We start from the raw sequence: 13,292 nt of genomic DNA on the forward strand, positions 1-13,292 counted from the left end.
AACCAAATAAACAACCATAAAACTTTTAGAAAATATTTTTTAAGCCGTTCGATGAATAATAATCGATATTTCAGCTACTGGCAGCATTTTTGAGTCAATAAACAATTGTATCAATTACTATATTACTTTCATCTTCAAATCCCTAGTGTCCGTAACTTTTTTTTTTAAATAATTTATTATACAGTCCCACACAGCGTTACAAGCTTTTTCTCGAACCCATTCAGGACATTTTCGATCCCGCTAACTTTTATTTGGACAAAACTGACTGAAAATAACTGACTTGGTTTTAAATGAGATCTCACAACTTTTTCTGGTGAAAGAACAGCATTACGAGACTTGCATTTATATTTTGTTTTGGATTGGAGGTTATATATTTACATCTAAACAATTTAGAAAAATAAAGTAAAGTAAGAAGGGCCTCTCCATTGGAGATGAAGAAGAAGAAATCATTGTATTATGTAAATCATTTAGTGTGCCTGTGTATATTAAAGTTTAAAGATTCTATATATCTATTACAAATATTATAATCAAATAACATATTAAAAATATTAAAGCAGTAACTTACATATTATAAAACAAAGTTCACAAGCCATTGTATGTCTGTCAGTTTGAACGCCATTAGCAGATAAACTACCAAACCCTCATACGGCTTCCACCAATTCAGACAGAGTGATATAAAAAGGTTGAGGTGTAAATTGGCTAACGATTATTGTTGAAGATGTCGTATATAATGAGAACTGGGAAATTTAATGTTTTACTGTTGGAGAACGTGTTTTCCGAAATAAAAAAAAATACTTTGTCATCAAAAATACATTGATCATTTTCTAATATTTATTTCTTTGAACAAGAAAAGCACAGTGCTATTGTTTTCTCTGTATGAGTTTGTGGTGAAGAATCTTGGACGCTTATAAAAAAGTTGTACAGACATTTATTTATTTTATTTATTTATTTTATTTTATTTGGGAAACAAACAGTACAATAAGTCTTAATATTAACAAATACAAATTAAATCACAAGCCAATCAAGTTTCCACTCATAAATAATATACATTATTAGAGCAACAAGACAAAAAGGAGGATATTACATAATTACAATTTTATTTTAATTTAAAGGATAATTTATATAATTAACAAAATTAAAATAATCTGAGCTTGTCTATTAGATAAATTATGAAATCAATAAGCAATTATCAAGAATAATTATAAACATTAAATCAGTTATGTAAGATACAAAATTATAAATTAAATTATTAAACAAATAGAGGCAGCAATTTTAAATAATAACGGAAAAAAAACTACGAATTCCTTGAACAGATCGCGTACGAAATTGCACGGTGTGATATATGATATTTCTGTAATGAGATAACGGGTAAAGTTACAAAGATACTTACAAATATTAGGAAGAGTAAGTTGGAATATTTTGGGAATATACTGCGTTAAAACAAGAAATATGAACATTTTCAAATTTCATGGAAAGTTGGCAGACAGGAAGCAGAAGGATATCATTTTACTTGGTGGCAGAGCTTTTTGCAAGCCCGTCTGGCTAGGCACCACCCACTCATCAGATATTCTATCGCCACACAACAGTACTCAGTATTGTTGTGTTCGGGTTTGAAGGGTGAGTGAGTCATAACATCGTAGTTCCCAAGGTTGGTGGCGCATTGGCGATGTAAGGAATGGTTAATATTTTATACAGCGCCATTGTCTATGGGCGGTGCTCACTTACCATCAGGTGGTCCATATGCTCGAGCGCCAACCAAAAAAAAACATGGCACAAAAATTTGCGCCAGTCGTTTAGAAAGAGCAATACAACTCATGACCATGAACATGTGCCCTTCTTACGAAGATTGGCAAGTTAAGAAGAGGGTTGAATTAAAACAGTAAAACAAATCATAGGTTCCATTATGTCATACGAACATCGCATCAGACGAATTCGCGCCAAACAAAAATTCTCACTGAATATTCGAAATTTCCTTTAGGTGAACGTATCTACTATTCATTGTCTCTAATCCAAATGCAAGGAATAAACCCTTATCTTTTCTTTAGGTTTTATAAGCTAAAGCATTCAACGTTTGATGACGTCATGAAATCAATTTTTTCCAATTATCGCTGTGTCATAAGCTTGAACCGACGTCAAATGCGTGAGAACAGCCAAGCGGTGACGCTGGTTACATCGATTTATACTTCTTTGTAATCAAATACAATTAAATTAACTATTTACCAGATTTTTATATTCAATTTATCATTGAAATTCTCTTTAATTTTCTTTCAATTTACGTAATTTTAGAAATAATCACGTTTAAAAATTGACGTCCATCGGTTACTCGTTAACGTCTAATATGATATTATGAAGTTCTATAAGTATTAGGTATATAATTTTAGTTTTTTAAATGATCTTTAAAAATAATAACTAAGATTATAAAAGCGTCAATAGCGTAGCTTAGCAATGTAAAAAGTCACAAGATCGATCCTGTCCCCTTGGCGGTACCTACCTAGACGGGCGACCACAAAGCCGAAAATTAAATTTATTATTTATTTAAATTTACTTGATTGGTTTTGGTAACGGTGGTAATTGCTGCATATTTTTTTGGCGGTATGGATATGACCTACCGTCAAAAAAATATGCATGCAATATGCAAGGGAGATCTTATAAAATTAAAGTGATTACATAAACACGTGCTCTCTTAATTCCCTCACTCTCATATGCATATTCATATCGCAATCCGATTAGTTCAGTAACCAAAAGCCGTATGTGCTTTCTGAGGTATGGTAGTTCAAACTTTAAAACCAATTTTAAAACTTTGGGAACCTATGGTTCCCAGGACTTTGGGCTTATAAATCGAAAATAATATAACAATTAAGAAAGTAATTATAGAAAATATTATCAATCAAATAAAATTATACTTTATTCGAGTAGGTTTTACAAGCACTTTTGACACTTTTGTCACATTTCACAGAACAATAATAAAAGTAAAATTACCTCCGGCAAGAAACTCACTAGTTACTCTTTTCCAACATTAGAAATACAAAGTTATGTTAGGTAAGGAATGAACGAATGCTTATATTTGTAATATAAATACTCAAAATAAATAACCAACGTATACTTTGTCTTTAATTATTACAGCACCTGGCCGAAATATTAATATTCCAATATCGAATTAACTAAAAGGTATTTTTTTTTAAAAGGCTATAATGCAGTTGCCGAAACACTTGAAGATAGCCGCGGGCTGCACCGGAGCCGCCATATTTGGGATACTATTCGGATGGGTAATCTTTCCCACAATATTGAAAAGTCAACTGAAAAAGGTAAGATTTAAAAATCGATATTGCTTTTTTGAAATAAACGTTGTAATAATTTTAGGAGTACCAATTAAAAAAATATAAGTTAATTTTGAAACAAAGCACATAACTTCAAGCAAAATATTATAAATGGTAGTTTGAAGCCAGTAATTAAATTATATTGTTTGATAGCAACACATGGACATGTAATTAGGGTAATTTATATATTAGTGACGACTGAAATATGATACAAATTAAACAGGAAGGTAAAATCATTTTAATTCTAATTTAATAAAATCAATTTTTGCCCCACTTCAAAATTGGGTCTATTGTTGACGATAAAATTATGAAATTGTTTGAAAGCATAAAACATACAAAATGTTTTTGATTAAGTATAAAATAATTTAGTTATTTTTCACTTATTGTGGTGCATTTCTACGTATTACGATTGTTTAATATTATTTTTGAATATTACGAATATTCTCTTAATGACAATTGTTTAAAAAAAAAATCACTTTCATAACTTCATCGAATACTGAGAAAATATTTGACAAACATATCGAAAGATTGTTAACTTGCAAACATTGTCTAAGATTAAAGTTCAATTACTGGTCAGTATAAAGTTCAGAATTGCTTACTAGTAAGCATAAGATGTTAGGGTTTTATAATAGCTTATCTGTTTTCTACCGCGAAATCGTTTATTTGCTAACTTCAGGTTTGCATGATGTGTCAAGTGATGCAATTATAAGCGTCACAATATCTTATTTCCCATGTTTAGCTTAATGACAGTATAAACAATGATTTCCCAAGGCGCCAATATATGAAGGAGAAAGTTACCGGCCATAAGACTTATCTTATGGCATGGCATTCATAACTAAAATGTGCTTATCTTTCTTCCAATTAAAAATCCTTTGACTAGTAAAAGAAATGATCAATTAGTCTTTTAATCTTCTTAATCCTTAGTGTGAAGTCATATAAATTACCAGCGGTCGCCCGCGATTTCGCTTGCGTTTTACTTTTGGGTTCTGTCCTCAGGCGTTACTTCTAAAACCCCCATGTTCTTCAGTGTTATAATCGTGTAAGAATAACAGATAGACAGATACTTTACAGAGATTTGTTTTTTTTAAATCATTTAATTTAAAGAGGGTTGTTCTTCAAGAAAATGAGCTCCCTAATAGTGCTTGCAGAACATTAAACTTAATACATTGTATAATTACATCTTTCATTCTTAAAAATAAAATCCACTAATTTGTACCAAACTTCCGGGACAAAACTTACGCATTTACATTAGTATAGACTATCTATTATTAAAGAGAAATATCACGAACTCTGTTTATATCAAACGTTTCTTTGAAATTGTAATTGCGATATCAATGTCTAGAAAATTATTACTTTCTGCTTGAGTTCCATTCAGCTAAGCATAACAGGAAAACCTGAGTTTCCTTTTCAGTCATAAATACTTGTATTAAAAAACCTGATGCAATATTTGATATACAATCGCTTTTCGCCATGTTTGACGTCTTAGCTGTCAACATGTTTGAGTATGGTTCGCAAAACAGACAAATTGTAAATAATATTATATTAATTTTCAAAGAAGAGCAATCAATGTATTTAGGAAATTGTTTCTATTATCACAATAAAGTTAACTGTAAAAGTAACAGTCCGTTCAAAATCAAAACCAAAATATACTTTATTCAAGTAGATATTTTATATTTTGTAGCACTTTTGAATCATCATTTTACAAACTATATTAAGTGAAGCTACCACCAGTTTCGAATGTAGATTCTACTGAAACAAAAATAAAATCAGTAGTTACTTTTTTCAACATTTAAAATACACAGTCATGTTAGTCAAATACAATTATATGTGTATAAAATCTGTTCACTAAGAAGTGACCATCGATAAATTAAAAATGTCTTATAGGAAATGGCGTTGTCGAAGAAAACGGACGTGCGCATGATGTGGGAGAAAATACCTTTCGCACTTGACTTTAAAGTATACCTCTTCAATTACACGAACGCCGAAGAAGTGCAGAAAGGGGCCTTACCGATTGTGAAGGAAGTAGGACCTTATTATTTTGAGTAAGTTCGTTTATGGAGATTAAGCGTGTTTAAGGTATTTGGTATCCAATAAAGGATATATAATTTCCATGACTGGTTCTTTAAGTATGTTATGATATTATTTAAGACTTTGACTATTTTGATTTAAAATTGATGGCTTACATCTAGGTACGGTTCATTTTTATACAATTGTCTTTTGATATTATATAATGTTATTAATTATTGCTGTAGCAACAGGACTGGGATTATATAATAACCCAACGCGTCTTTCTTTGGAAAATCTACGTGATTTACCATAAAATTCTCACAAGGAAATATTTTCAAAGTAAACATTATACATAGGTTCGGAATATAGAGTCTACTGAATTGACCAACCAATGAACTCAGTAGTTACTCTTCCACCTGATAATAACAGAAGAACGTTAGTAATATTCATAAACACATATATCTTGTATTTTGTCTGTAAATCACCAAATAATAACTCCTCAATAACTAAATATATTGCTCTAAGTTATATAACACAAGAAACAGTTCGTAATTCCATGGAACGTAATTGAAAGCCAAATATGGAAAAAAAACATCTCATACGAATATAAGTGAAATATTATTCCCATATTCAATTATTTAGTGAGATGTTTGTAACAGTTTCGTATACTGTTTTGTTTACTCGGTGGTAGGGCTTTGTACAAGCCCGTCTGGGTAGGTACCACCCACTCATCAGATATTCTACCACCACCACCACTTAACATCAGGTGGCCCATATGCTCGTCCACCTAACCATGCCATAAAAAAAAACTGACAAATTAGGTAAATAATGTGTTTAATATTTATTCTAACATACATAATAATAATAATAATAAGCTTTTATATATTAATTACTACACATACAAATAAAATCATATCATATCTATACAATAATAGTCCCGAGATCTAAAAAAAACACTGATTATTGCAAATGGTTGCTGATATTGTCCAGTATATCCTTGAAACCGTCACGGTCACGACCTTCCAGTCTTTATTCTTATATAATTTGTAGTTTGCAAAGTTTTTTTTATTCTATAGGGAATGGAAAGAAAAGGTAGATGTTGAAGACCAGGACGATACAGACACGATCAATTACAAAAAACTCGATAAGTTTTACTTCAGAAAGGACCTGTCTGGACCAGGATTAACAGGAGAGGAAGTATTGGTTCTTCCTCATGTATTTATGATGGTAAATTGATTTTATAGTTCTGTACTTGTATTTCGAATATTTTAAGCCATTTATTTGTTTAATATTTAATAATATGAATATACGAAACGTCATTTTATAAGATTTTCTTGATGGTGGAATTGGTGTTCAAACCCTCCTCAGTAGGTACCAACTCATCACCTATTACAATAAGCAATGGAGCATTTTTGTGTTCCGGTTTGAAGAGTGAGTGAGCCAGTGTAATTATAGACACAAGGGACATAACATCATATATATCTTAGGAGTGGATAATGTTATTTAATATCTATGGGCGATGGTGAGCCCTTACCCTTACTCCATAAAACAGCTAAAAAAACACAGAAACGTTGACATAATATTAATAAGGTAGATTGGCACCAAAAAATATAAAAAAATCATAACATTTGTCAATCTGGAAAGTTTTGGCTGGAGTATAAAATCTCTGTACCTTTAATATATTTGTATGAATGATTAACTATATTCCATTTAAGAAACATCAAAATGAATATAAATATAAAAGATTCATATTTTTGTTTACCATCGCTCTATCTATCAAAGGGACTGAATAAATATTTTAATACATGGGTACTATGAAGTAGAATACTTTTCCAAACCTTTCACAGAACCTCTTGAAATATGTCTCTCTTCTTATATGTTCTTATAAAACGGCTCGGGAACACACGTCTCTAAAATGTTTAATAAACATCAAATATTATTTTTATCTTGAAGAAAAATATTAAAAAAAAAATACAATATATACCATTCTTACTCAAAATGATAACTACTTGTACCATTAAAAATGATGTCTAAGAATTTACAATGACAATGTCAAATATAACTCTTATTAATTCTAAGGCAAATTAGGCATTTGGTATTAAAGTTTGTATTAATATAATATTGTTAATTAGGAATCCCATTCTCGCGGTCAATTATTCACCATCTTTACTTCCTACTAAATTTTAGCTATTAAGAGATATTTAAGTGTATAGTATTTTTCCAGGGTTTGACCACAGTAGTTTCACGAGAAAAACCAGCCATGCTTAGCATGTTGGCAAAAGCTCTGAACGGTATATTCGACAGCCCAAGCGACGTTTTTATCAGGGTAAAAGTTTTAGACCTTCTGTTCCGTGGCGTTGTTATCAACTGCGCGAGAACTGAATTCGCTCCGAAAGCAGTGTGTACGGCTTTGAAGAAAGAAGCAGCAGACCGATTGATATTTGAACCTAATAATCAGTACAGGTTTTCTTTGTTTGGTCTGGTAAGTTTGGTAAACATAGTTCACGAATAAAACTGATTAAAATTTAATTTGATGATTAATGTAATTATTTGACTTCCAAATGAATTGTCTTTTTTCTTATAACATACAATTAACTCACTGTTAGAACATTCTCTAATGTTCATCCTTTCAGTCCATGAACTTGGTTTTTTTTCGCGTTCGGGTTTTTTCGCTGTATTTTTCTTCACAACTATAAATTTTTAAACGCTTGTCAAATTGAACTGCTGACTTCCGTTTAAAGTCAACTTACTTTATAAGCTGCAAAGATTAGTATCATAGAGCTATTAAGAACATAGCTTTAAAGTTCTGCAATTTGTTAATATATAATTGTTTCTATGATAAAATTAGTAGATTTAACTTGATGGTATGGCTATATGCAAACTTGTGTGTACGTGTAGAGTACCACACACTAATCAGATATTCTACCGCCAAACATGAGTATTCAGTCAAAGTCAAAGTCAAAAATCTTTATTCAATATAGAAGTGTTTGCACTTGCTTATTGATTGTCAAAAATCTACCACCGGTTCGGAATTTAGCACCTCGGACCTGAGAAGAACCGGCGAAAGAAACTCAGCGGGATATATTTTTTTTTCATTTTTTTTTAACCATTTTCCATGTAGGTACAATATCAGTATTTTTGTGTTCCGGTTTTAAGGATGAGTGAGCCAGTGTAACTACAGGTACAAGGGATATAATATCTTAGCTCCCACGGGCGGAGGCGCATTGGTGATGTAAGGAATGGTTAATATTTCTTACAGCAACATTGTTTATGGGAATTGTTTATGGGAGGTGACCACTTACCATTAAGAAATCTTAAAGAAAGAAAAATTAAAAAAAGACGATTTAATCTCTAACTTAGCCATGATATTTTTATGAGTAGATATTATGTTTATATAAACCTAAAACTGCGAGTACAAATCCAGACATGTACACTGAGTTTTTATATGCTTCATTCATTTTTAATCGTTTAATTAGATGTAGCTGAAGTAAATAATAGCGAGGAATACTACTTGTCGAATGAAGTTCTGATAAGTAGTATAAGTTATAATCTTCAATAGTGTCATATCTTTTTTCATAGCACGGTATTAATATAATAACTGCGATGAAATAATGAACTTTACCATATCTGTGAATAATTGATAACATTTTCACCAGCGTAATGCGACAGTAGACAAACACGTGATCACTGTAAAGCGAGGCATCAAGAACGTGATGGATGTCGGTAAAGTCGTCGCCATTGATGGTAAGTTGGAACAGGATATGTGGAGCGAGCATTGCAATGAGTTTCAAGGCACAGATGGCACCGTTTTTCCGCCATTTCTAACTGAATTCGATAGATTGGAGTCATTTTCTGGAGATTTGTGCAGGTAACTCTTGATTTTATTACATTTTCAATAATACTTTGCTTTTATCTATTATTCAAATATTAAATATTAAATACATGGCTGTTGATAATTTCACCTTTACAAAAACAGTATTTATTAAAAAAACAAAGTTTGAATCTTATCTAAGTAAAAATCAGTTTATATTATTCTCATAAAAAGCCATTGCACCTCGTACCATTACATTACATGAACAGCCTGTAAATTACGCACTGCTGGGCTAAGGCCTCCTCTCCCTTTGAGGAGAATTTTGGAGCATATTCCACCACGCTGCTCCAATGCGGGTTGGTGGATACACATGTGGCAGAATTTCGTTTAAATTAGACACATGCAGGTTTTCTCACGATGTTTTCCTTCACCGTCGAACACAAGATGAATTATTAACACAAATAAAGCACATAAAAATTCAGTGGGGCTTGCCCGGGTTTGAACCTGTAATCATCGGTTAAGATGCACGCGTTCTAAAGACTAGGCCATCTGGGCTCCTTATCATTAAAATATCATAATAGTTCCCCAACAAATATTTTAAGAGACTTTTTTATTACCAGAACGTTCAAGCCTTGGTATCAAAAGAAGAGCTCATATCGCGGCATTAAGACCAATCGCTACATCGCCAACATTGGGGACTTGGCCAACGACCCAGCTCTTCATTGTTTTTGCGAAGATCCAAACAAATGTCCTCCAAAAGGCCTCATGGACTTAGCAAAGTGTATTGGAGTACCAATGTATGTCTCATTGCCACACTTTTACGATTGTGATCCTGAATTATTAAACAATGTAAAAGGCTTAAATCCAGATGTCAATGAACATGAAATTGCGATTGACTTTGAACCAGTAAGTATATTATTTGCATAATAAATTATACAGAACTCAGATTAATCCTGAATAGAGATTTTGTTGGTAGGTACTTAAAATGAAACGAGGGACAAAACATCCCAGATCTATTGAGGATCTATAAGTAGTTTATACTTCTTACAGTGCTATGGGCTCAAATAGCCACACACTAGCTTGTAGCTCATTTGTTCATAAAATAAATACAAAAAATGTTATTATAAACTGCCTCTGCTATGTATACCACTACCTCTTTTTACATCTGTTTCTTTCCTCCACCTTAAGATTGCCTGGAAGCCATCGCTGTTTTAGGGATAATTCCGCCTCTTGTACATCTTTCTTGAATGTGCATTATTTATGTGTTTATTGGTGTACAACAAAGAGTATTTTGATTTGATTTGATTTATAAACATAATAACAATAGCAGGACTAACGGCCTGTTAATTACCCTAAAGGTAAGTCTTATAGTGACAATTTAAAGTTTAATGGACACAGCTGTTCCAATATTAACTGGTATATATCTGGTAGATTTTCATCTGACATGCAGGCTTTCTCATAAATAAGCACGTCCAAAATCAGTGGTACTTGCCTGGGCTTAATTCCGCCATCTTTGGTATTCTAACCATGTCAGATCGCGTGGCTCTCTTAGCTCTTGCAATACAAATACTAACAAAAAGTTTTTACAGATAACAGGAACACCAATGGTTGCGAAACAAAGAGTTCAATTCAACATACAACTGCTGAGAACTGATAAAATTGAACTTTTCAAAGAGTTGCCAGACGTTATTGCACCTCTTTTTTGGATTGAAGAGGTAAATCGTAACTTGATAAATGAATGAATTACATAAACACTTTATAAATAAGATATGTCTATCTTAATTCTTTTCTCTCAAATATTATATTTAAAACGATTGCTTATCTGTTTAAAAATACAAAGAAAAGTCAAAGAACGAAGCAATGTATCATTGATTTCTAAATGAAGTCTCATTATAAATACTAATGTGGGTAAATGCCATCTGGAATCATTTATTTGCAAATATATAGATTATTTATTTATGGGCTCGCTGCTTTTATGAGATTTAAAAAATAAAACGCGATCAACATTTTTTTTAGTTCCTAATAAATATACCGATAAATATGTTACCGTTTCAAACTAAGAAAAAGTCTATGCAATGTGTTTAAATTTTTTTGTGATTCGAGTGAGCCAGTATAACAACAAGCACAGGGAACATAACATCTTAGTTCCCAATATTGATTTAATTACAAAACCTAATAATGTAAAAAATGATTAATATTTTTTACAGGACCAATGTCTAAAGTATCGGTGGTAGAGACCACTTATCATCAGCTTAGATGACCGTCCGCCCTCTATTACAAATATATATTTATATATGGGAATGCTGTATAATATTTTTTTTACAATAACTAATTTAAATTAATTCTAGGGCTTAGCTTTGAATAAAACCTTCGTCAACATGCTCAAGCACCAGCTGTTCATCCCCAAGCGTATAGTCGGAGTCATCCGCTGGCTTCTCGTTGCGTTTGGCTTCCTCGGAATGTTGGCCTGCCTGGTTTTCCATTTCAAAGGTAGTGTCAAAGTGGTAAATGTCCGATTTTTATAGATATAATTACAATAGATATTTCTTAATGCCAACTCACGTCGTATGAAGTTGAACATGCTCGCGCCTTTATTACAGGTGACTATACGTAACTACACGCTTATACGTAAATTCGTGCCCGAGTTTGCGCGTGTAATTTTAAACAAGTGCGTGAGCGACCTTACGCAATGATAAATTCGATCCGCTATGCAAAACAACACGTACGCTCGCGCAAACGTTCACAGCGCACCATTTTTTGCTTTTTGATTTTTTGTAACATATGACTTCAAGTCATTGAAATTTACTGAATCAAACATTTAAAAGATTATTAAGTACTATTATTTTCGGTTTTTATTTAAATATTCTCCAATCTCATTAATCAATGAAGATACAATAATTATTGCCGATACGGTATTCGGATTAATTAGCCATTAATGTTAGTAGCCTTTGAAATAACGCTCTTCATGAATCTAATTAATATTGAGTTTAATTGTGCAATTATGTTAAACAATTATTATATACGTTACGAACTACTTATCTCTGAATATATAATGAAGGATTTAAATTAAAAATATATCTTCGTATTTCATACATTTTAATTTGAAAACGTTGAAAAATATTATGTTTTAAGACACTAACGATCTCTACATTTTTTAATAAGTATAATCTAAGTTAAAATTAAAATTAATATTGCCTTTAGACAGTAATTTGTACCAGTAAGAGAAGTACGCATTTAAATTAGCAATTATGAAAATGCCACGAAAAAATACATTAAACTTATTCGACACGAAAACAGTGGCACGTCTCGAGCATAAAATTGTAAAAGGAAAAGCTTATTTAATATATCTGTGTCATAATATGTAATAATGAAATATTAATATCAAGGAATACGTAAATTTAAACAAATAAGTCGAGGTTATCTATGTCTATATTCATTATTTCATTCCTAAATGATAATCCAAGGTTCATAAGTAGTATATTTAACAAATAATGTATAGTTTTTTTATGTAATTACGTATTTAGTAATATTTTCAGACAACATAATGCGCTTCGCCGTTTCCCCCGACTCTGCTTCTGGCACCAAAGTCAACCCGGAGAATAATGAGCAGAAGGAAATAAGCATCGTGGGAAGTGAACCCCCGAAAATCGAAACATAGAATTTCATTACACATTATTGCATATAAAACTATCAGTCAGCTACTTTGTTCTGAATATTTAGTATAATGTCTCTATTACATCTTTGGCACACAGCGACTCACTAACACGATAAGTCTAACACGAGAGGTTTAAGGATTACTAGTTCAGGAGGCACGCACGGCCCGTGTGGTCAGGAGGCGTCTGGTTTCGATACTTTCACGAGCAATCGGATATTACAACTCGAGAATGAGTCCTCAGCCATCAATGTCTAACAATTCTCACCGTACACTCCTGCAAGTCTATATATTGTATATACGGAAAAATATTAATGTTTTTATGAGAAAATGTGATTCTCATAACGTTGGTACAAGGAACAAACACAATCTTGTTACTCCTGTTACTCGACTGCATAGAGTCAGTAACTATTTTGTGGGGCAATGTATACGCTTCTACAACAGGATCCCAGAAAGCGTTCAAAATGCTTCTGTTGCGAAATTTAAAAAAATTTTTAAGGAACGC

The 13,292-nt window shown here is 32.0% G+C and overlaps 1 protein-coding gene across 1 annotated transcript; it reads left to right on the plus strand.

Moving 5' to 3' along the window:
- The first annotated feature begins 3,191 nt into the window (after positions 1–3,191).
- LOC125068681 (sensory neuron membrane protein 1-like) lies at positions 3,192–13,073 on the plus strand. Its single transcript, XM_047677955.1, has 9 exons — positions 3,192–3,305; positions 5,202–5,359; positions 6,401–6,551; positions 7,549–7,806; positions 8,981–9,192; positions 9,756–10,041; positions 10,725–10,850; positions 11,484–11,625; positions 12,672–13,073. The coding sequence occupies exons 1-9, from the start codon at positions 3,192–3,194 to the stop codon at positions 12,791–12,793; spliced, it is 1,569 nt and encodes a 522-aa protein (XP_047533911.1). The 3' UTR covers positions 12,794–13,073.
- Positions 13,074–13,292: the final 219 nt, after the last annotated feature.

This window comes from Vanessa atalanta, chromosome 14 (genome assembly GCF_905147765.1).
Source record: "Vanessa atalanta chromosome 14, ilVanAtal1.2, whole genome shotgun sequence".
NCBI lineage: Eukaryota > Metazoa > Arthropoda > Insecta > Lepidoptera > Nymphalidae > Vanessa > Vanessa atalanta.